At 38.1% G+C, this 26,021-nt stretch overlaps 1 protein-coding gene across 13 annotated transcripts in view; it reads left to right on the top strand.

The window, feature by feature from the left end:
* The window catches only part of ARL15 (ADP ribosylation factor like GTPase 15), a 485,879-nt gene that overhangs the window by 141,671 nt on the left and 318,187 nt on the right, over positions 1-26,021 (top strand). For all 13 annotated transcript variants that reach the window (XM_007486307.3, XM_016431297.2, XM_007486298.3 and 10 more), the window contains one exon: positions 16,119-16,263. In XM_007486307.3, coding sequence (XP_007486369.1) covers positions 16,119-16,263 — 145 coding nt within the window. The remainder of the gene's footprint in view (positions 1-16,118; positions 16,264-26,021) is intronic.

A 26,021-nucleotide genomic window follows, 5' to 3' on the forward strand; every position in this document is an offset into this window, starting at 1 on the left:
GTAATCTCAGAAGGCGCGTTTGGGTGCTGGTCTCAATAACTTTCAGCTGTCAGCCTACTACTTAATGACACTCATGAGTCTTTCAGGGACTCGCCCACTCTGATCATGCACTCATGGGTCTCCTTCTGCAGTTCCAAGTTTCTACCAGCAGGTGTCTCTGACTGTTCTCTCATTCTGTTGGGGTTCCTTTTGTAGTTCCCTGTTGCTTCCGCCAGGGGAACTCTAGGTGAGAGTCTTCAGCTGAGACACTTGTCTTTTGGCCCCAAGCTGCAAACAGACACACCTGTCCACTTGAGAAAACAAACGGACACCAAAAAGCTCTTGTCTCCTTTGTCTCTCTTATCTATCCAGGGAAACTAACCTTGTGGGCTAACCTTATCTAACCGGAAATTAGTATATTCCAATCAAAGGTCATAGTGCTTAGTGTAATTAATTAGACTTTAGGACTTCTTATATAAGCAGTCCCAGTTCAGCTTGGTTTCTGACCACCCATCCCTTTGCCCAGTTGCAGGATCTTCTTTCTTAGCTTCATTAAGCCCCCCCCCCCCCCCCCCCATCCCAGATTCAAGATTCCGGTACAATGTTTACAAGTCCAACCAAGGGGTTGCTCCCTTGGGTAGTTCAGGACTAGGTCCCTTATTTAGCCTTCTTAAGCATTCAAATTACTTAGGCTGTTTACTGATAGCTACCAACTCATGCACATGACTGATTTAAAAGGGGGGGGGGGTCAGGGACTTAGTTTTACATATATACTTAGATCCTGATGCACAAAAGTAGTTCAAAAAATCCCTTTAAAGCATGCCTATTTCAATCAATTTCTCAAATGAATTCTAGCTTTTGAGAGTGAAAGATGGCTGGAACTACTGTTTTTTCAAACTCGGCTCTGATGCTGCATTATCCAGCTGTGCCCCCTCTGCTTTTTTCATGACTAATAACAAACCCTGCAGCCAGAATTTGTCTGCTATTCGTGTTGATGTGTGAAGCAGGACAAAATTGAGTTGATTCTATTGGCTTTTCAGTGCTAAACCATAGTAAATACTTGTCTTTGTCAGTAATGAAAGCAAAATGATTTGAGGACCAACTGGGATTAGATTGAGAATAGAGGATTTTTAAGAAATCCTTGTCTAGGACTGAACATGACAGATAATTTATATTCAAGGAAAGATTATTTAAATCTTAACATTAAGTAGACGTATTTAAAAGTTACTTTAAAAATGTTCCTGAAGGATTGTAATATGCATCAAAATGTAGAATAGCATTTATGCCTTCTGACATCCATTTGATTTGATTGAGGCAAACAAGAAGTGTATAGCTAGGTATACATTTTTAACATTATTAATAGAAGATCAGTCATGTACCCTTGGTCTTTAGGGGAAGTGTCTGATGTGCTTTGCTCATTTACATAATGGAGAACAAAAAAACAAAAACAAAAAAACAATCATTTATGAAGTATGAAATGCTGATGATCCCAAAGGAGCCAGCATCTTCATATTAGCTTTGGGAATATTTATTTAATAAGGAAAATATTTTACCTTTATTGACATTAAGGAAGAAACTAAGGAGTAAGCCATCTTGCATCAAACTATCTTTGTGGTTTAAGAATTTTTTTTTTTTGGTGAGGGGATGCCCAGCTTTTTGTTTTGAAATATTTGGCATAAAATTTTATTTCTTGGAAACCAAAGGAAGAAAGGAGATTCCAATTTCAAGATGAATTTTCTATTCAAGGAAGAGAATCTTTATCTTTCCCCTCTCTTTCCTCAAAGATACCAATGTCCTAGCTACTGCCTGCTACTATAAGTTGCCCCAAAGAATCCATAGACAGAGTTAAATACTCTTTCCATATACACAAATCATTAGGAAATCATTGACTGAGGATATTTGAAGAGTTCCTCATTACCCTCACTTGCTTTTTGTTTTTACTTCCAGTGGTGAAAATTAAAACAGAATTGTAACAATAGTGTTTTAAAAAAGTTTATTTTTAAAATAACTTTAGTAGAAAAGCATCCTGGTTCTCATTTTTAGTTTAATTCTATTTTAGTTTAATTTGCATTTCCTTCATTCTTACAAAATGGTAGAACAAAATACATAGTCTGAAAGGTACATAATTTAATTCTTAATTTGTGATGTGGCAATAGGTCTGTGTGTCTGGTAGATCCATCTTCACTGGGCTTGGTAGAATTAAGGCCATGTGGAATAATGCCCAGTATGACCATAATAAAAAACCGTAAATTTGTGCTGTCTGTCCCTGCCTCTGATAATCTGATTTCTATTTATTCCCCTGACCAACACAAAGTAAGAAGTGACCCATTCTCTTTTCCCCCCTTATTTGGAATTGAGAATTGATAAATGAATAATTGCATTGAATCAGATCCACTCAAACCTAATAATCTAGAGCCTAACCCAATTTTGGTTTGTCATGAAATGAATGTATAAGAGCCTGATAATGCTTTGGTTCAGGGATGACTAATGTATAGACTGAGAGCCACGTGGGTCTCCAGTTTGGTTCAGCACCGCGCTACTTTCTTCAATTGAAAGTTTCACATGTATGACCCTGCGCCAAGCAGTGAGGCCACAGTGTATGGCAGCTAAGCATGAAATCCCCTGCTTCTGTTTGTTTCTTTTGTTGCCACAAGTTAATAGGGACAGAGACAGAAGAGGGCCCCAGAACAAAGCAGAAATAATGGAGTATTTCACCCCAAAAAGGAATGTGGGCTGGAAAATACAATGGGCAAGGCACAGAAAGATTCTGTGGCCCAAGGCAATGCAGTACTGACTGTGCAGACCAGTTGAGGTCCACAGCCCCAGACGGAGATCTCTGCACAAATTACATGGCAAAAAAGGTTTGGCCACATATTCTTTAGACATCGTTGATTGGGGGTTTCCCACCTTCACTAGGGTTTTAAAAGATCGGAGGATTTTTTTTTTTTAACTCAAAAAGTAGACTGATGTGGGGAATAGCTTATTACAAGACATTTAAGTATTAGTGATGCTTCTTCGAGCAAATCATTTGACTCCCTGTTTCTTACTTCTTTTTTTTAGGTTCCATTTTAAATTTGTACCTTTTCTAAATTTTGTGTAGATGCATTTAGATATTTTTATGGGAGGGAAAATTAAATATATTTTTCTAAAAAAAAGCAGATGGCAAATAATAACATAGGTGAAATATTTTAAACCCTTAGCTTCAGGCAGGGAGAGAACAGCTTCCTTGTGCATTATAATGGCTTAAGTGCAAGAGGTTGAGTCTTTGAAATGATTATTGAAATAAATATTAAATAAACTTTGGATTAAGCTCTTCACCTAAAGCCTGTGCTTTCCTTGGTGAATAAATAGCTAGCTAATGGTCCAAGTAGCTGTTATTCCTTCCACTTTACTACTCTTTCTATTCTGCTATTGAAGTGACTGTTTTCACCCAATTTGGCAACCTGAGATGCTACCTTAAAATTATTATTTCTCTTGACACAAATGTCTATTTATAAGCAATAATTGCATGGTATAATGTATTTATTTTATTAAAATCCATTATCCTTACATATTGACAGGTATGAATCTGCTTTTAGATACAGGTTATTTTAATTTTATTATGAATCAGGCATTGTTTTACCACTCTTGCCCATTTTTTAAAGTAACTTATATTTTCAGGTTTGGAATTTTAAACTTTTTTGTTTAGAGCGTCTTTCCATTTTCAATTGGTGGAGGGCTATTGTGAGTGATGTTGAGAAACCAAGATGCTTTGTTTTTATGTTGTACAGAGAACACTTCAATAGAAATAACTCATCTTAAGTTTGAGAGATCTTGTAGCACTGCATGAAATAAAGTGTGTAAAAAGTACTTAAAATGTTCGATTTATGAATTCTTTTTAAGGCATAAAAAGTACTTTGCTGGTTCTGAAAGGTGAAATTTAGTAAAATGACAAGCATTGACTTCCCTTTTGTGGCATGACAGGTTCACATGTCTGAAGTAACACTCATTTTGTTATTAAAATTATGTCTTTGTCCATCATCCCTTCATATTTTTTATAGACTGACATGGTTTAGATTTTAATAGTTTTTTAAAAAATGACTTCATTTTCCCAGATGGACCAAAATAAGTCAAGATTACAACCACAATTCCTAACTGTGAATTTAGCTTGATATTACTTTGCATTTGACATACCTTTCTTAAAAGTTTTGGATGAAAAGTCAGATGTATACTAGAATTTCCCCTGGATTATACATATATATATATTTTCATGCAAAACTTATTTTTAAGTTATTCATTCTTGTAAGAGAATATAAATTTAAATCCCAAACCCCAAATAAACTGAATAAACTAAAATATAAATATAAATCAATAAAATAAGTAAACAAGCCAAAATAATGAAACTAACCTAAATAATAAACTCCCCAAATAAACTAAATAAAAAACCCATAAACTAAAGGGAAAAAATCATATACTTTGATCTGCATTCTGACTCCCAACAGTTCTTTCTCTGGAGATAGATAATATTCTTTGTCCTAAGTCCCTCAAAATTATCCTGGATCATTGTATTGCCAAGAGTAGCTAAGTCTTTCATAGTTGATCTTCACAATGTTATTTTAACCATGTATAATGTTCTTTTGGTTCTGCTTATTTTACTCTACATCAGTTCATGTAGGTCTTTCCAATTCTTTCTGAAATCATCCTATTCATCTTTCCTTACAACCCAATAGCATTCCATCTCCATTACATACCACAATTTGTTCAGCCATTCCCAGAATGTGGGATATCACCTCAATTTCCAATTCTTTGCCACCACAAAAAGGGCTGCTATAAATATTTTTGTAGTAGTCCTTTTCCAGAAGGATAAACCCTTAAAAAGGGTGTATGAATAGGACTAAGTTGTTTTGGAAACAGAAGCAATTTCTTAGTCATTTACCTTGAAGATATAATACCATGGACTTCTCCACTTATGGCTTTAATTTTTCCCTATTTCCTGCCCCAAGTGATGGTCAGAAATGCTTTCCCTCTCCCTCTCCTTTCCTCGTTATATTGGTAATAATTGGATATCTTATTATTTCTATTAAATCGGTGCATTTAATAAATGTATAATAGGTATTACTCTGAGAAAAGATATAAATAAAATAATACAATATTTACATTTAATAATGGCTAAATCAAAATGTAAATAAAGTTGCATGATTAACCCTCAGTTCTTTAACCATCCGAGTGACCTGTTTAATAAATTAAATACTTCTTTGTAGTGAGAAGCTTGCTCTTTAAAATAAAAAAAAAGTTTTTTAATCAGACATGATCCAGCTGTTCACCTTCTACCCCCATTTGAGAAGAATAGGAAAGTAAAACCCATTACAAATATATATACTCAACAAAAATGAATTACATTCTAAATTCTTCAACTTTCCATGTAATCAAATAATAATAATAATTGGTTTCAAATAGCACTTGAATTTTTCAAAGTGTTTTGTATATCATTTACTTTGTGCCTAATAAACAACCATTTGAGGGAGATATTTTGATAATAAGTAGTCTCCCCCATTTTGCGGATGAAATAATTGAGAATGAGAAGGGTAAATAATGACTGTCATCACATACCCATTAAGTGTAAAAGAGGTATGATTTTAACTCCTGTCCTTCCAGTTGCCAGACTAGCACTTCATCCTCTATGCTACAGTGCCTGTCATTGTTAGTCACATTGAAAAGTACAATTTATGAGAACAAAGTTACCTTCACTTACTGCTAAACTTAATCCTCTGTAGTGATGGAGAATTAATACAGAAAATATTTGTGTGCGAACCATTTTGCCATAATGAACACAATACCAATAAGGTCAGCATCCTGATGAGTATGGGGAAAACAAAGAAATTCATTATTAAGTTCTTCAGAATTGGGAAAGCATACATACTGTTTTAGATATTAGGAAAACTTGAAGATGTTTGTATAAAATGAAAAGGAATAGCGAAAAGAAATAATATAGAAGAAATCTTGAGATTAATTTAAGCTTCCTATGAAGCTTTGAAAAGCAATTGTGTATCGTATTAGAAGAGGTCCTTAGATCACACTTTCTTCATTTTTATGATGAGGGGATAGAAGACTATTCAATTTTGAATGATGAGTTTAAAGTCAGAGGACTTACTTGGAAATCCTGACTCTCATCCTTGTTGTTTGTGTAATTTTGGGCAAGTCATCTTATCTCTACTCAATTTCCTTAGCTATAAAATGAAGGGGTTGTACTATTTGCCTTCTAGAGCTTTCGACTTTATTATTAAAGCCCCCTTCCCCAGTTTTAAAAAAAATAGAATTTTAGATTTGGAGGAAACCTTAATGTCTCTCTAGTCCAAATCATATTCAAAAAGAAATTTGAACTCCCACATAATCAGTCCTAGAGTTTCTGCTTGAAGACCTCTAATGAGAAGTCCAGGAAATTAAACCTTTTCTGACCCAGCCCATTCAAATGGTAGTAGACATGTTGAATTATTAAGACAATAACTTGTTAATTCCTGACATGAATAAATTCACTGCTGTTCGACTTTCACTTACTGAACTGAGTGTCTTCTTTCTGGGGCCCAAGACAATGCCTCTAATCCATCTTCCACTTAGTAGCCCTTTAGAAACTTGAACGAAATTGATCATGTCCCTAATGAGGCTTCTTTTCTCCAGTTAAGCATCCCTAGTTCTCTGAAATGCCCTTCATTTGAGGTGGTCTCAAGGCCCTTCAGCATTCTTGTTGCTTTCCTGTGGATGCTTGTTGGCTCCTAGTCTTCCTAAACTGATTCCCAGAACTAGAAATAGGCTTTTTGAGCTAGTTGGAGTAAGGTTGTCAGTGATCTCTTGCTTGCAAAATCTTCTAACTGAACTTCCTTTCTTTTTCTTGAACTCTCTAGAGTATCTCAAGTTATTGATGGTCCCACCCCCTTTGAAGTTTTCCTTCAGCCTCTTTTTTCTGGTTTCCCTATAAATGGGGCTACTTCTTTTGAGTTTATTTTGCTGGGCCTTCTATATCATTTCTCCTAATTGTGGGTATACCTATGCTTTAGCTTTATCCCGAACCCATTTCTTTCTTCCCTCTACAATCTCATTGAGGGTTATTATTAGCTCCCCTGGATTCAAATATCATCTCATGGCAGATGATTCCCAGATGAATTTAAGTAGTCCATACTGTTCTGATCTCCTATTCTAAGCACCATCTCATATTGTTGTCCTATAGAATTCTTTTATTTTTTTTCCTGCTTACTGTTTAAGCTTTATTAACAATTGAAAGCAACATTCTTCTTCATACAGTTACATTTGAGGTGGGAAGGACAAGTAGTCTGGATTGGTGGGGCCACATTCTGAATTGGGAAAGGTTGTTTTGCATTCTGTCACACGAGTCAAATACAGTTACTCTCCTCTCCAGGAGAACTTGGCAGCATTTAACAATGTTACAATAGTTGAGAATTCTGTTGGCCGATTTTTTTCTTTTTTCCTTATTCTTCCTTTTATTTTCGGGGTCCAAATTAGAATCCCCATTTATTTCTTTTTCAAGAGCCATTTCTTTGCCCTCTTCATTTTCTGTGCCCTGATCTCCATCTCCATCTTTTTTTATTTTCTCTCTTTTCATCCTCCTCTTAGTTCTCATCAGAATTTTTTTCCTGCCATTACTTTATCCTAAGAATCTTCTTTAGAAGAGTCTTCCTTGGGGGCAGCTGGGTGGCTCAGTGTATTGAGAGTCAGGCCTAGAGATGGGAGGTCCTAAATTCAAATGTGACCTCAGAACTCTGTGACCCTGGGCAAGTCATTTATCTCCCTTTGCCTAGCCCTTACCCCCTTCTGCTTTGGAATCAATTCATAGTATTGATTCTAAGAGGGAAGGTTGGGTTGGGTTTTTTTTTTTTAAGAAGATTTTTCCTCATAAACCAGTTTGACTGTTTGCTCAGGTGGAGGCAGACCTTGATTTTTTAGTTTTTAAGGTGCTGTCACCTGTGTAATCCGAAGGATACGCTTCCCATTAAGTCCAAAGACCTTCCTCAGGGTTTGGATTCCATTCTCATCAGCTGGTATAACATGCCTTGCTGGGACTAGGTCAGTCTCTGGGGACAGATAAGATGCATGTGTGCTTAGTCCAGATTTTAGCGACGGAGCCATAAGTGCAGCCTTATTTAGATATCCCTGCAGCCCCGTAGTGAGCTTATTCGATAACTGAATAATGGCAACGCCTGGAATCCTTAGCTGCATTCCTTATTAAGGTATCCTTTCTGGTTGGGAGTACTTTATTGAGCATGTCGCTGTCAGGGCTTTCTAGGCCTTGCCTGAGAAGAATGGGGCAGCTCTCTGCCTTCAGGCCTCCTTTTCTGCTTTCTTTCAGTGTGTCTGTGTCCATCGCTCCCAGCCACTCTTCAATGCTAATTTGCTCCGTCTCTTTTAATCTCCTTTTGCTTCTGTTTTCTCTGTTGTCCTGAATAATTCTCCATGTGGACCAAAAAAGCGCTCATTATCTTGCTTTCCAAACCTTCCCCTCCTCCGAGCTTCCCCAGTATAGTCCAAAGAACCACCAAGTCCCTGGTCCACCAGGCTTGTCACCAGGTTATCCCCAACTCGTCCCACTGATCTAACCTTTTGTCAAACCTTGCCACTTCTTTCTCTTCACACAGCCACCCCCACAGTTCATCCAGGCTCTCATCTGGACTATGACAGCTGCTTTCTAATTGGCTTCTCTGCCTCATATTTGTTCCCACTTTAACTCATCTTCCACTCACCTACCAGAGAGATTTCCCTGACGTGTAGCTTTGTTCATGTCCTTACCCTGCTCACGACACTGCCTTGGCTCCCAATTACCTGACACAAAGGCCTTTTTATGGCATTTAGACCTCTACAGAACCAGAGCCCTCCACATTTCCAGTGTAAACGGGAGCTGGTGTCTCCACAAACAAATGTTAGAATGGAGCACAGCATTTTTGAAGTCATGCTTTTATTTAAAAGTACCCAACAGAATTCATGGACACCGTGTAGCATCAACTATCTTGTATTGTCTGGACATACACATATGCACACATACACATATAGGTAGATAGTACCTGCATACTATATGACATTTTCTAAAGCTTAAGCAGCTTAAACAGGGAGGTAATCATTCACATAAAATTAAATTTCTCTCTCTTTTTAAACCCTTACCTTCTGCCTTAGAATCAATACTAGTTTTGGTTCCAAGGCAGAAGAATGATAAGGGCTAGGCAATGGGGGTTAAGTGACTTGTCCAGGGTCACACAGCTAGGAAGTGTCTGAGGCCAAATTTGAACCCAGGACTTTCCATCTCTGGGCCTGGCTTTCAGTCCATTGAGCCACCCAGCTGCCCCCTTAATTTCACTTAAGCGCTTATTGAAACAAGAACTTTGTCAGGCAGAAGGAATAGCTTTGGGATCTTGGAGAAAATTACTCCAAGTTTCCCAGAAGAATAGACTATGCCTGAGTGTAAAGGCAGAGTAACCTTTGGAGACAAGGTAGAGAAGTAGTAAGAATTTGAGGGAGGCCCCTTGAAGTCAGGATTGGTTAACTCGCTTCTAATATCTTAGCGTATGTCAGGAAGGAGGTCGAGTCAAATTGTGTTGTGTTGCTCGAAGTACATGCTCTAAGTCGTAATGTGGTTGGCAGAGGACTATAAATATAATTTGCTCTAAGTCAAACAAATCCTTTTTGTTGATTGCTTGTACTACGGTTCTTCAATAGCGGACAAGGAAACAGGGTAAATGAGGGGGAACCTAAAGACATGATTTATTTAGACTAAGAAATCTCAATAAGGTTGTGTAAAAAGGGCTTTAAAAAAAGGAATTCCACAATCTTTGTAGGCTGGCATTAACTGCGTTTAAGGCAGGGGCTCAAACAGATTCAGAAAATATTAGCTTTTGCTTGTATGCAGCGCCATGCTTTTTCCATAACTTCAGTTCTTTGTGCAGTTCTGAACCCCAGTGTTCAGAGAGGACATGTTGGAACCAACAGGGTCCAAGAAGAAAATTTAAACTACTGAAGGGAATAGCTGTATGAGGGCTGACAAAAATGGGACTCTTGAGACGGGATTAAAGGCTAATCCTAGCTAGGAGGACCCAGACGTTCACAAGACTGGAACTAGGGGCTCTCTAGAGTGGACCATCAAGCTATGGATGAAAATCACACGCTGGGGGTCTGGATTCCATTTCTTGTGGCAGCTGTGTAATAAAGAGAGATTTCCTGGGTTCAAACCCTGCTCTCCTGGAACCAGATGAACCTCAGAAGGTGTGGAACAAGCTTCCATTAGGCTTTTCCTTGTCGTCCTATGAAAAATTTATAGATCTTGTAAGTCTGTTCCAGCCAATTAGAGATTGGATTTATTCTGTGGTGTGAGTTAAATAACAGCAGACTTTTTACATGATTCTCCTCATGTGGGTTCTGGATGCTAACAGAAGCTGGAGGTAGCTGCTCCTGCCCCCCCCCCCCCCTTCTTTGACCATTGACTCTCATGAGTCATTCAGGGGCTTAACAACCCTCTCATTATTTCAACCTTGTTAAGTTGCAGAAAGCTAAGGGTGGTGAGAAAAGCAAGTTAGTTGTATCAGCAGAGCTGGCAGTAGTACTGAGAAAAGCAAAGGGCTCAGAGGAATAAGAGTAGAGGGCATGAACCCTGGACATAAAAAAGGGGCCCTCAAAGCTCCATTCACAATCTGTGGAGTAGTGACTCTTATTATCTGAAATTCTCCACCCTGCCAGCTGCTACAGTGGAAACTGACTTTAAATGAAAAATGGCTAACTTACCATTCATTCCATAACTGGGGCTAAGATGGCAAATAAGCCCATGGTGAATCGTCTCTGGAAGGCAACTTGAGGATAGTAGTGTGAGTATTTCCTCGTCCTGTGCTGTGTGTTAAATTAGTGGCGAGTCTCAACTTTTTAATTGAACGCACTGATGATCAGATCAGTAGCATCAAATTACATCTGGTATGCTCTTCATAACTTACAAAAGCATTTTCACATCCATTTTCATATTTTATCCTCGGGATCAGGGCTCAGCACTGTGCCTGGCACACAATAGACAATTAATAAATGGACTTTATCAAAGGCAGATGGGTGGCACAATGGATAGAGTGCTGTACCTGGAGTCAGGAAAACTCATTTTCCTAAGTTCAGATCTGGTTTTAGACTTAACTAGCTGTGTGACCCTGGGCAAGTCATTTAATCCTCGTCTCAGTAAAATGAGCTGGAGACGGAAATGACAAACCACTAGTATCTTTGCCGAGAAAACCTCCACTGGGATCATAAAGAGTCAGACATGATTGAAATGACTGAACAACAGCAAATATTTATTGCCTGATTTTACCACCCGTTGTATTTTCTCACCAGATGAGGAAACTGAGTCTAAGGGTGTCAAGTGTCTTGTCCTTATCACATAACTAATAAGGGGAACTGATTTTTTGAACCTTAGTTTTTTTTGACAGTATGATCAGAGTTCTTTAATAGTACTCATTGTTCATTATTGTCTGTTACTATGCTGACTCAAAACTTTTCATGCAGTATTTTGTAAGATTATTCTATCATAATAAGTAGCAGGGAAAGAAAGGGGATGAAAAAAACTGAGTGAGGTGGAAAAGACTTAAGTGACAGAGAGAGACAGGGAGACAGAGACAGAGATAGACCAGGGTAGAGTAGCTAGAGACATCCAGTAATAGAGACATATTAATTGGGTGACTCTGAGCAAGCCACTTTAATCTCTGCCTCAGTTTCCTCTTCTGAAAAATTAAGATAATAATTAGTACCTACCTTTCTGGGTTGTTATGAGGATCAAATGAGAAAATAGTGGTAAAACACTTTGCTAACCTAAGCGCTCTTTAGAAATGTGAGCTAAATAATAATTTTTAGCTGTAAACCACTATATTAGGATGATAAGGACCAGGACAGAGGACTGATGGGATATGCCTCAAAGGAGAGTGAATTTCCAGAGTAATGGCAAGAATGGCCAAAAGGAGTAAGGAGCAGAATACTCTGACTCCTCTTTCCATAATAGGTATGACATAAGAGAAGGAAAATTTCATACTGGATAAAATACAGCCTGCTCTCTTACCCTAATATTTATGTTTTTCATGATTTGGCTCTAAGTCCACTTTCCCTATATGATTTTACACTATTCTCCTTTGGAGGACTCTACCTGGGCAGCTAATTCTCCCCTGAACTCAGTAGTCCATTTCCCTCTTGTATAAGTTGCTTCTTCCTCCTATCTCTGGAATGTATTCCTTCCCCATCCCTTTTCTTGGAGATCTGATCTATCTCACAGGAAGGTTGACTGTCTTCTATGAAGTCTTCTCTTGTCCCTAGCCTCCTTATTATTGTTCTTTCTATAAAGCCCCTTTTAAGAATTTACTCATGGGTATCCCCCTCCAGAAGGGCTGTTCGATATTTGCCATTGTATATGGCTTGCCTGTTGTTGGTATGGGGTCATAGGATCATAAATCTAGAGATGGAAGGGACTTACATCTATTTAGTTCATCTCCCTTAATTTACAATTGAGGAAACTATAAGGGCCAGGGAAGTTCAATTAGTTGCCTGCTGCTGCTACTGTTTCTGCTGCAATCATTACTGTTGCTGTTACTGTTACTCTAACCGCTTTTATCTTTGCTACTTTTGCTGCTACCACTGTTTCTGCTACTGTTGCTGCTTCTCTTATTAAGACTGCTAAGTGCTGCTACTGTTACTGTGACTGCTGTTGCTACTGCTTCTGTTATTATTAAACACACAGATAATAGTGTCAGTCAGGATCTTTTTATTACATTATGATCCCCCTTTAATAATATTGTAGAATTGAATTGAAATCGGAACTTAAAGCCTAGCATTAATTTCCTTTAGAATGATGACCTATATATTTTATAATTCACTGATAAAAAAACAAAAACCACCAACTAAAAAAAAAAAAGAAAAAAACTCAACCAAAATCAAAATCCTTTCACTAGGAAGTGGATCCCTAAATAGGTTTTTATTGTAAACAATAATTCAGGGGTTTCTGTAATGGTCGATGTGGATTATATGTGCTTGTCTCTCCCCTTTAAAATTATAGACTCTTTGAAATCATTGCATGAAGTCTGATGTAGACTGTGTTTCTCAAAAGTGTTCTAGGAATACTTATGGCAGACACTTATTCAGAGATATTTTTATTCCAAAATGTTGATTTCTTAAGACTGATTAGGAGATAAGAGTTTGGAGGCATTTCTTCTTTATTTATGTGTGTCCTGAGAAAAAAATAATTAGGAAGAAAATCAGGGTTTTTCACAGTGCTCTGGTATTTTATTGGTGGTTATATTTTCCTTTAAGAAAATAACTCAGCCAAGATGGCAGAGTAAAGGTAGGGACTTGTTTGAGCTCTCCTAAATTCCCTTCCAAATAACTTTAAAGTAATACCACAAAACAGATTCTAGAATGACAGGAGCAACAAAAAGAAGGGCAGAAACAGTTTTTCCAATCTTAGACAATCTTAGAAGGTCAACAAGTTAATATTGTATGCAGTTAGAGAGAAACAATTCAAATATCATGGAGTCATAATTATTAGAATACTACAAGATTTTGTAGCTGTTACATTAAAAGGACTGGAGGGCTTGAAGTGCATTTTGGAGGTCACAGGAACTATAAGAATGACCTACAGAGCAAAAGTAAGCATATTTCTTCCAGGGGAAAAATGAATATTTGATGAATTAGAAGATTTTCAAGAATTCAGACCGAAGCTAAATAGAAAATTTGACTTTTAGCTTCTATTTCCATTTGGCCCATTCTAGTCTTTAGATGGTTGTTTTCTTCAGTGCTTTTCTTGTCCTCCATTTCTATTTGGCTTATTATAGTTTATAAATTATTGAATCTTTCTATCATTTCTTTCATTATTTCATTGATCAAGTTCTTCTAAGAGGTTTTTTGGAGCCTGGCATTCTTTATTATCTTCCTTTGAGGCTTCACATGTTTCCTTTTTGCCATTGTCCTCTTCTGAGTTTATATTTTGATTTTCTCTGCCATTGAAGCAATTTTTAAGGTTAGGCCTTTTTTTCCTCTTTCGTTCATTTTCTAGTTATTATTCCCCCCCCCCCCCCCCCCAGTTACCTTGACATATATATTGTGATTCTGCTCTGCTCCTGGAGTAGAGGGAGAGCTGTTCCAAGTTTACAGTGTAGACTTCTCTGGTTCTTGGGGAAGGTCCAGTTGTTTTTGGGTCCCTCAGTATACCCTTTGAAGGAGTGGTCCAGATTGCTTCTTGTGGGGAGGCTTGCAGCACTTTTTTCTAGCTGGATTCCATTTCCCTTGCTTTCAGTTTCCCTCTAGTCTCCTACCGGGCTGTTCCCTTCTCTTGCCAGTTTGTTGCATCAGGCCACCTGGAAGATGGTAGACCTAGCATTTGACTGTTTTCCATTCTGCCCTCTCATTGCTTCAGGCTGCTCGTGGTGCCTCTATTGCTGGTTTTATTGCCTCAGTCTATTTGCCTTCTCCTAGGGCTGTTCTTCACTCTACTTTTTTTGTTACCTCAGGGCAGGTGGGAGCCTGAATTGCTTTCCCTCCCTCTTTTGGTTTCATTGCCTCAGGCTGAACTCTGGAGGTGCTCCTGAAGTTTCCTTTCCTCAGTCTTCCCTAGGGCTGGTCTTGGGCTATTTCTAGTCTGCTCTTTGTACTCTGCAAGCTCCCCTGGGCACTTTCCCCTTGCCTTCTCCATGCAACATTCACTGGACTTCTCTCCCCTCTCTCCCTAGTGAGGCTTTTCTCTCCTAATTTCTTTTGTTTTGAGCACTTTATTTTCTATCTTTGAGTGTCAGGAGAGTTTGGCCAAGCTGACTGTCCCTTATTCCACCATCCTAGACAAGAGAGAATTAAATTTATAGGGAGCTGAGTCAGATTTTTAAGGATACAAGTCATTGCCCAATTGATAAATGGTCAAAGGATATGAGCAGGTAGTATAGTCATAAAAAAAAAATGCTCTGAATCACACTTGATTAGAGAACTGTAAATCAGAACAACTCTGAGATACCACCATCAGATTGACTGAGATGAGAAAAGGAAAATGACTGATATTGGAGTGGTAGGATTTATTATGAAAAAATGATATTTGCTTCCAGAGAAAGAACTGGTGGAATCTGAGTGCAGATTGAAGTATACTTTCTCTCCTCTCCTCTCCTCTCCTCCCCCCTTCCTCTCCTTTTCTCTCCTGTGTTCTCCCCTCCTCTCCCTTCTCCTTCCCTCCCTCTCCTTTTCTCTCCTGTGTTCTCCCCTCCTCTCCCTTCTCCTTCCCTCCTCTGCCTTCTCCTTCCCTCCTCTCCATTTCCCTCTCCTCCTCTCTAGTTCAATCTAAATGTCATGGAATTTTAGATATACAACATATAGATGCAACTGGGTATGCACCAGTATATTGCCCTTGCTGTGTCAGGCATTTGATCATTGTTTGCAGCATTGAAATGTTTTAAATTAAAAGATAATAATTTTGGAAATTCCATTAGCTAGTCTGATATAATATAGCCATGGGGAAATATAGAAAATTAGCAAACCGACAGACTCAAAACAACAAACAAACAAAAATTCTACACACAAATCAAACAGAAAGGGGAAGAAAATGTTTTATAGTCCCATACTGAGGCAAACCCATATCACTGAACACTGCCTTCATCCTATAATTGGAGGAATAATTCGTTCTGAAGTATCTCCTCCACTTGCAGTCACCGTTAGATTCATGGGTATAATACTACATCTGGCTGTTCTTAGGACCCTTCCAGAGATTGGGAAGGCATAAGGGGCTCGTCTGGTCTATCATGGGATCTTTGGAGGCATCCTCAGATGGGCTCCAGCTTCCTCCAATAGCCCCAGAGTCAGTCAGCTCTTCTATGTGCTCTGGATTAGAAGTAACTTGGGACTGGTTTACTCCTCCCTGCTGGTTTTACCTCCGTGTAAATTCACTTCCACAAATTGGTTGTAACATTCTGTGATCTCTGGAAAAGAGGAAATATGGGACTGTTTACAGTGTGGATTCATGTTGGACCATGAAGAAACTCATCACATAAATAGGCTTTGCAAAATAAGCATAATCGGGGATGTAGAACTGAAAATAAATGTGTTCTTTTATTTTAAATGCTGTCCTATTTTGTTCTGATAGACTCTGAAAACCGTATCATTTTCTCCCTCGACAGTGTTTTCGAGCCTTTTGCTGCAAGGGACCCCCACCTCCACGGCCAGAGTTTGACTTGGTTTGCATAGGCCTCACAGGTTCTGGCAAGACCAGTCTGTTGACGAAGCTGTGTGGGGAAAATGTAGACAATGTGGTGTCTACAACAGGTAGGATTCTGTGTTCACATCCTTTTCCTTTTGTTTCCTCCCACGATATAGTCATATGCCTTCTGTGCCTTTCATCATTGCTGAACTGCTTTCTTCAACAAGGCTAAACTGGCTACGTTCCATGTTTATTTGTCTAAGAATTAGACAGCTCCTGAAATCGAGTACATGACCATATATCTGCAGCAAGCAGCCAGGGAGTGCAATGGAGAGGGCACTGGGTCTTCCTGAGTCTTCCTGAGCCCAAATCTGGCCTCATTTACTAGCAGTGTTCCTCTGATCAAGGCACTGTTTGCTTCAGTTTCCTCATCTGTAAAATGAACTGGGGAAGGAAATGGAAGCTGCTCCAGTATATCTGGCACGAAAATCCCCAAAATGGGTCACAAAAAGTTAGCTGAACAATAATGACCACCATTGTCCCATCCACTGCCTCTCAAACTTAATATGGGCTCACCCAACGAATGCTTGGTAATGCCAGTAATACTTTCTGGAAAATAAGGTAGAATGGAGAAAGGTCTACCAAACGATTATTTCTCTGTTTGTCAGAAAATGCTTTGGTCTTAGAAGACCCATTCCAGGGGCAGTGTAGATTCAGCTCGCTTTTCAGCCTGGGCATCATCCCATACATACTCTGTAGTTGTGGGCAGTGGCTAGAGAGAAAGGAACATTCATAAACAGAGCAGTGAAGACAGAGAAGTTCTGTAGTTGGAGTCAATTGAATTACTTTTAAGTCCTGAAGCTGCAACGTTCTTGATCTGTAAAATTGTGCGAATCACTTTACTTTTCTGAATCATTTTCCTAACTTTAGATAATACATGTACTACCTACTTCACAGATTCACTCTCTCTCTTTAAGCCTGGAAAAGTACTATCACATCTCTCTGTTTCAGTAGAACTTGCCTCTCGTTTTATAGATAAGGCAAAAACTATCAGCTCTGATCTTCCTGATTTTCTGTCCTTTTCCAATTGAAAAATATCTTTACATTTTGATCCCTCTCTTCTTTTGGGCTGGTTTTAGAGGATGAGCTAGGGCTTCTCTTGATGCCTTTTACATGTATACATTTTATTCCCTCCTCTTTTTGGGGGGAACTTGTCCTTTTAGTCATTCTCTCTCTTTTTCATTTTCTTTTTCATTAGTTTTTTCTCTGTTGCCTTCAAAAGTGCCTAGTTTCCCTTTTATGTAAAAAAGTATGTTTTTGTGGCTTTGATTTTATTCCTTTGCCCTTTTCTTGTTCCAGGGCATATTCCTAGGGATAAACCAAGAAAAAAAGAGTATAATAAAAACAGGACTGTCTTTCCACCCCTTTCTCATCCTCCCTTCTTCCCTTGTATTCTCTGTCTTTGTCTTTGACTCTTTTTCTCTTCCTATTTTCCTTTCTCTGTCACTTCCCCTTTTCCCCTTTCTCTCTCCCTTTCTCCCTTTCTCTGTCTCTTTCATGATCCCTGTGCCCTGTATCCCTCTCCCTTCCTCTCTTCTCTTCCCTTGCCACTTCCCTCTCCCTACCTATCTCCCCATTTTCTTGCTATCTCCTTCTCCTCTCCTTTTATCCCTCCCTCTCTCAACTCCCCTTCTTTTCATCTACTTAGCTAATATGTCTTTATATATATTATATATATAACATATGTATGTTATATATATATATTATATATATGTATATACACATATATATAATTTGCTCTATCTCTGACTCTCTTGGTTCCCCCCTTGCCCCCATCCTGTTAGAACTAGAGGACCAAGACAAAGAGAGAGCCTCTCCACTTATCCTTTCCCAAGGCAATCCAAGAGAAAAAAATTTAAGAGAGGGTCATGTAGGCACATGTTCACTTATTCACATATTTCTGTTGGATTCCTGGGTCTTCTCTTCTCCCATCTATTTCTCTGTCTGTGTAACCACCCATTTCTCCATATCTTTATCTGTATCTCTTGTATTTCTCTCTCCCTTCCCTCTCTCTTCTTCTCTTCCATGTCCTCAGTTTGATTTTTCTCATTCTCCCTTTCCTTTCTCTACCTCTTTTTCCTTTCTCTTTCTTTCTACATCTCCTTTCCCTCTATATCTCCCTCCTGCCTCTTGCATTTTCTCCCTTTCCCTCATATCTCTTCTCCCTTATCCTCTCATCTCTGTGTCCTTCTTCCCCCTCTCTTTTCCTCTCCCTAATCTTTACCATCTCTACCTCTCCCTTTCCCCATCTTTTTCCCTTTCCTCTTTCCCTTTATCCTCCACTTCCCCCTCCATCTCTTCTCTTTATTTTCCCTCCTCTATTTATCTGAGTTTGAGAGAAAAGCTTACCTATTAGAGCCTTTTTCTAGAACTGACTCACTGTAGCAGTATGAAGGAGTTGTACATTTAAATTCTGTCATTTCTCTAAGCCAAGATGAAGGCTTGACAGTTGGATATAATGAGAGAATAAATAGGCAGAGAAGTGAAGTGTGTTGGGGCCCTTCCTAAAAGGCATTAGTTTTAGGGGCAACTAGATGGTTTGGTAGATAGAGAACCAGGCGTGGAAATGGAAGGTCCTGAGTTCACATCTGGCCTTCGTAGCTATGTGACCCTGAGCAAGTCATTTACCAGTCTTCTGCCTTGGAATTAATTCTTAGTGTTGCTTCTATAACAGAAGGTAAGGGTTAAAATCCCTTAATAGAAAAGGGATTTGGTTTTTGAAGAATTGTTACCTGACTAGTGAGTTTTATGCTCAGTCATGTATAGGAATATTCATAATAGGATGTAAAGAAGCAGGTGTTGATCGAGGTCTAATTCCCAAATATAAATACTCGTAAAACTAAAATATAAAATAAATGATTTAAAGAAACACTAGTCAATAGAGTAATTCTTAATTTACATTTGCCTTTCTATAAGAATAACTTCTTGGGAATGTTATTGCCATCTTGGTGGCCAGAGAAACATTTCTTCCTTGTTAAGAAATTACCACCTGAGAGTTCTGTTAACTCCCTATTAATCTCTGTGCTCTGCCACCCCAGCCCCAACTGTCCCCCACCTTTATGACTTAGGAGGTCCTCAACTTTCTTCCCAGCAACCACTTCTATCCTTATTTGCTACTCACTGTACCTTAATGCTGAATTTGTATAAATGGTAGTCATGAAGAGGAAAGAAAGGACAGTGTCCCCCTGTCAAGTTTGTTTTTCTCTATTCCCAATCACTGCTACTGACAAAACCTAGTCTTGTAGAAAGAAATTCAAGTTTTTCTCATTGTTTCCCCTCATCCCTAGCACCTGGATTTTGTTTTTCCTATCATTATATTAACATTTTTAAAAGTTCAGGATCTTCACTGAATCTGGCTGTTGAGACTTAGATGAATATTATTTTCATTTATTGTGTATAAACAAGACCACTATTATTGCCTGTATCAGCCTTTGTCTTTTACTTTGAAAAAGGAGAAAAAGATGGTAGAGATAAAAGCAAGCTGTTATATTCCAGGAATAAAGTTATGGAGAAATGCATGATGGGGCTCTAGTAAGCTATAGCATAATTTCCAATAATGAACGACCCATTTCAGATGTAGCATAACAGTTATCATTGAAGAAATGTAAACTCAGATGGAGGTGGACTGGTCATAAGAAATAAAAAAACCATTCTTTTGTTGATAGACCAAGAGTTCTCAATTAGTACTTTCAAACTGTAAAAAAGACCTACTGTAGGGGATCTTAACCTTCTTTGTGTCATGTCAACCTTTTGATTCCTTCTCAGAATATTTTTATGTTCATAAAATATGTAGGATAATAAAGGAAATTCATTAACTTGAAATATAAATTACCAAAATATTAAAAAATAAAGCAATGTAAGTTGAGTCTCTTGCTTAAGTTCCTTTTTATGAGCAGGTAACAATATGAAGTTTAATTAAATCTTAAAAAAAATTATATACTTAACACCCACCACAACCATTAAGAAACATGATTACTTTAACCCATGTGGTCCTCAGTTAACATACAGGACCACATTTAGCTAGATTGGTCCTTAGGCAGTAGATACAATCTGTTGCCAGGAATATGCTCTTTTCAAAACCTAGTCTTTCCAGCTTGGTCATACACAGTGGGACTTCTGTTCCAATGTCACAACCCCTCAGGAATGCAGGCTTATCATGTAATATGATGAATATTAAAGTTAGACTTTTGCAAAATATTTATGCTCTTCAAAGTATTATTGTCCCACCAGAAATTACATTTGGATTATGTGTATGCTCAAGCTTAGATCTCCTACTAACCCCCTGGGAGGGGTGTGTGTGTGTGTGTGTGTGTGCTTTTCAGATATCTGTCTTATTTAACGTATCTAAGATTTCTCTTCATCTCCTTAACTTCATTCTTTATTTTTTGGTTAAATTTATCTAATTGCTAGAGGGAAAAAATAAAGTCTCCCTATTATCCCCCCCATTATTATTTTGTTATCTATTTTAACCTGTATCTCAGATTTTCCTTTGAAAATCTAGATGCTATACCACTAAAAGAATGATAATTGAAATTAAGTCTTGTTATATTAGTTTAGAGATAAGAAGTGGAGGAGCTGGCTTGAGAGAGAACTGGAGTTTGAAACAGATCTGAGGGGGTCAGTTTCAAATGTTGACAGTGTGGGGGGGAGGTGTAACTGTTTTTTCTGTGGCAGTTGCTCTCTCTCTGAGTGCTGGGAGCCGGTGATATCTTCTGTTCTCTCTCTCCTCACTGTCTGAAGGTAGAATGAAAGGAGGGAAAAGCCTGAAGGAGCTAAGTGATTTTCTTTTCCAACCTGGGAAACACTAGTGACTGTCTATTGCTGTTTCATAGATTGTTTTATCTCTGAGAAGACCAAAGGAAAACCTGGTCTTTGGTTTGGACTCTGTGTCTGCTAAGGCTCAGAGTCCTAACTTGTTTCTTGCTGAGGCTCAGCCAGCTAGCCTTTGTTATTTTTATAACTTGGGGACAAAGTTAAGAATGATATACTTCTTATAAGGATAATAGTTTAATGTAGAATAGGGAAAATTTGGGTTAGTCAGGTCAGGAAGGATCAGTGTAACCTGTGAAGAGAAGTGGTTCCTTGTGTAATGAGGGAGTTTTATTTGGGTGGAGTTGGAATCCCTTAGTTAGATATCCTTTTATATCCTAATATTCTCAATAAATAGTTTTTTTTTTTTTTGTATAAGAGTCTCCTTAGTGTCCTTGCGCCTGGCTCTGAAGAGAAGTTCACTTATGATCTTCACTTCACTTATATAAACTGAAGATACTTTGTTAGCATAGCAAACAGAGTTTTTAATCAGCATTGAGTCATTATTTTTACAACATTTGGTGCATATAAGTCCAATATTGATAATGCTTCATTATCCATAGTACGCCTCTCCCCAACATAATATAGTTACCCTGTTCATCCCTTCCTGCTATATCCATTTTAGCCCCAACTCTGTCAGAGATTATGACTGCTACCTCTGCCTTCCCTGGATCAGCTGTGGCATAGTATATTTTGTTGCAGCCTCTCTTCTTTACTCTGTGTGTGTGTGTGTGTGTGTGTGTGTGTGTGTGTGTGTGTGTGTGTGTGTGTGTGACTTTGATTGTGTTTCTTTTAAATAACACATTGTCAGGTCCTGATTTTTGATGCTTTCTGTTATCTATTTTCTTACCATATGGTGAATTCATCCAATTATACTCAATGTCATAGTTATAAGCTATGGATTTCCATCTATTTTATTCATCCTAAGTGTCCCCTCCCTCCTTTCTGTCATATCTCTTCTCATATGTCCATTTTCCTTTGACCAATACCTCTCAAGTTCATATGCCTTCCTAACAATCCTCCCTTATCCTTTTCCTTTGCGCTGCTATTTCCAAATTGGTACATCTTTCCAAAGTTCTTTCCCATGTCACCTCACCCTCCTCTAATACATTTAATTCTTATTCTATCCATCTTTCCAAAAATCCCTTCCTTATCCCCACAACTATGCCCTCCTACTTGTTCATATGAATTTGATTCTAAAAATCCCTCTCCTTTCTTGTAGTGAATCCCTCCCTATGTTCTCACCTTATTCCTCCTATCTCTTGAAATGTAGACCCCTCCCCAACCCTTCCTTTATCTCCTCCCCCCACTCCCTCCTTTTTCTCTATACATTAGGAAAATTTTTACCTTTCTAATTGTGTATGTTGTTCTCTCTTCTTTGCAGGTCTGTTGAGAGCAGGCTTCTAGTACAACCAGACCTTCCATCCCCTCCCCTCATTCCTCATCTATATGAGATAGCCATTCTAATCTGCCTCCTCTTGCTATCTTCTCCTAACATTTTGACTCATTCCATTCTGTTAACCTCAACCTTGAATCTTCCATCCATCCATATTGCTTTAAAATACACAAACAATGATGCCATCCCCAGGGACCATAGATGACATTTTCTCATACACGGATCAAACAATTTGACCTTTTGGATTGCTTAAAATTACCTTTGTATGTTTCTTAGAGATCAGATTTTCTGCTGAGTTCTTGGTTTTGCTCTAGTAATAGTTGAAATTCTTTTAGATAGTTGAATGTCCATTTTTCACTTTTCATAATTATGCTCATCTTTGCTGGATATGTTAACTTTGGCTGAAGTCCAGTTGTTTTGCTGTATGAAATTCTGTGTTCAATGTCTTGCATTCTTTTAATGTTGTGGATGCGAAGTCTTTTGTTATTCTGAGTATAGCTTCACAGTATTTATATTGTTTTTTTTTCCTTGTTGCTTGTAATATTTTCTCCCTAATCTGGGAGCTACAGTGCTTAGCAATGATGTTTCTTTCATCTTTGGGTCTCTCAGGTGACAATTAGTAGATTCTTTCAATTTTAATTTTCCCTTTTGATTCTAGAATTTCTGGGCAGTTTTCTTAAATGATTTCTTGGACAATGGTGTCTAAACTCTCCCCCCTCCCCCATTTTAACTTTCCAAAAGTCCAACTATTCTTATATTGTCTCCGCTAGATCTATTTTCCAGGCCAGGTGTTTTTGTGATAAGATGTATCATAGCTGTTAATATATTATTTTCTTCCAATTTCTGGATCTCTCTTTTTTTTTTCATTTGGGTGCCCTTTCTTCTCAAATTTGTTTTTGCAATACTCTTATTTTTTTTCCCTACATTGCTCTTCCCCCCCCCCCCCCAATTTTTCCTTAATCACTCTTATTTGCTTTTTGAGTTGTTTTTTTTTTTTACTATTCCAGAAGCTCTTTTTGTGCTTGTGGACATTTATTGAGTTTCTTTGCTCTTTTTGAGGTAGGTTTTTTATTTTATTGTCCTCTTGAGTTTGAATTGAGGTCTTCTCTGTCCCCATAGTAATTAATAACAGTTGGATTTTTTCTCCTTGCTTGCTCATTTTTGTTTATTTTTATTTCAAATTTATTGGCCAGACCAATTGACTTAATTATTGGCTTTTTGCTGGACTCCCAGGATTCTTATTGTGCTGGAGAATATTACCTCAGGTTTCAGGATTTTTTGTGTTTGTTTTTGCCAGGGTTCTATTTAGTTACTATAGTTTTTATAGTCTAGGCCTTAGACTTTAGGGTCTATGGTTTGATGTAATCTTAGATTCGCCATTTAAGCCCTGGTCTTGATTGACCTCAAGTTCTTTCCAGAGCTTGTGGATAGTTCTGCCACTGCAACTTCAAGTAGCCAGTTAGCCTCCTACTATGGCAGCAAGCAGGGATTCTACTCTCTCAGGATTAGGCACGGCTGATGGGCCTCATTCCCTCAGTAATCACCCTCATCAGGGCATGCTCCTTCTCTCCTACTGCCATAGCCCAGGACAGAGGGTCCAGTTCATGGTTCTTGGGTGTTCAAAGCCCCTGTTTGGATAGCAGAGAGACTTGACCAACAGGCATCTTCAGAGCTTCTCCTGAGCATTCCAGTGGTATCCTCAGGTATGCAGGCTCCAGGGTTTAGAAAACCAGGTGAGGTTGCCAATCCTGCCCCAAGGTGTTATCTTGTTGATTCCATTCTGCTTCCTCTATTCCTGCTCCCAGGACCTAGGGCAGAGGAACTGAGGCCAGAGAAGTAAGAAACTTTCCTCGCTTGTTTTCCCAGGCTGCTTAGCTTCTTTCCAGACTTCTGTCTGTTTTTGCCACTTTGGGCTTTGGTTCTGTGCAGTTATTTTAGGTTGTTTGTGGCAAGGGTTTAGGAGGGCAAGAAAACTTCATCCCCTGCTCTGCCATCTTCCCACAATGGATCTCTCTTAAGTACCCTTGACATAAAGGAAAGGCCTTCAGTATGTTGGGGAGATCCTCTGTGTTGTGTCAAAGGAAGAACATGGACAAGAATCTCATGAGAGGAAAAGGAAGGCAGAGATAGATTGCCATCTCTAATGGAGGGAATATCCACATGGGTGACATTATGGTTTTCTTTTTTAATAGTGAAACTTCCCATTGCTATTACCAGTAAAAACCTTAAAAGGACTGTCTAATTGCTCCAGCAAGATAAATATATAAGCAAAAAAAAAAAAAAAAGAGAGACCATCATAAGAAATTCATTCCTACAATGAGGAATGATGAGAAACTATGGTCAAAAGAAACAGCTGGTTGTATGGAAATGAATATAAATAGGTGGACTAATTTCTATAGCCCCTAGAAGAAGCTACAGGTAGTAACAGGGGCTGTTTATTGGAAGTATATGGTTAGTATTTCACATGGTAGAAGAAATGGGAGTTTATTTTTCTCAACAAACTCCTTTTAGAGCTTCTAACAATCCTTGAGGATGTTACCGATATGCAAAATTTCAGCTTTACTTCTATAAAAATCTATTTTAAAAAGTTTTATGGGGGAAAACTTGGTGAGAGTTTAGAATTACTTATAAATTTCAGTTGTTTTAATATTTCTACTACATTTTTCCATTAATTTTGGTAATGATCAGGGTCTAAAATATCAGAATTCTCTGATGGAAGAGTTTTAAAATATAATGATGAAAAAAGTTTGAGTAATGACCTTGGTTGGTTTCTTAATAAGAAAGCATATTCTAAGAAGGTACTGTCCACTGTATCCATGAAAGGCAAGAGCATTTGTCTCTTCTGAAGGAGAGAGGATTGAGGATTGGATTCTTAATGTAGGCCATCTTTCACATTTGACAGAATTTTAAAAAGATGCTTAAGTTGTCAAAACTCAAAGGCTGAGAAATTCTCCAGAGAACTAAACGTGCTGGTGGAGGTGGAGAAATTGGATAAAAGGGTTTCCCACCTTTCTGCCTTAGTATGGAATCTAAGTAGAGTGAAGTATGCATGTCAGTGGATTTCTTGGACAATATTCTCTTAAGGAATTTGTTGATAAGAGGAGATGTTAATTAAGTTCTACATTATACAAATTCAAGGACTTTTAACAGAGAAAAGAAACCTAAAGGCTTAGAATAATATATTGACATAATAATTGAAAACAGACTGAGAAAAAAAACAACTAGGCATTTGTTGTTAAAAGATAGAGGTGGACAATACATACCCTCTAAAGAAATAGCTTGCTATACTTATATAACTATGGCAAGCAGTAAGTCATTTGGTTAAAAGAAACTGGATAATAGTTACTAAACACATTATAAAAGGCCATGATATTTTGAAAAAAGACATTTAAGTAAATTTGGCATTATTCAGGAATGTGTTAAGTCAACAAACAGCAGTGAGAGATTTTGATATCTTCCGAAGGATTGTGTTCTCTAAATCCTAAAATATTAAATATTGTTTTATGATGTTGAAATCTTGTTTGCAAGAATCTTACTAGAATAGAGTCCAAGCATCACAAGCTGCCATAGCCCAACTATGCCCTTATTTTTTGGTCATTTTATCCAGATCTGTGGAAT

Source organism: Monodelphis domestica, chromosome 3 (assembly GCF_027887165.1).
Source record: "Monodelphis domestica isolate mMonDom1 chromosome 3, mMonDom1.pri, whole genome shotgun sequence".
NCBI lineage: Eukaryota > Metazoa > Chordata > Mammalia > Didelphimorphia > Didelphidae > Monodelphis > Monodelphis domestica.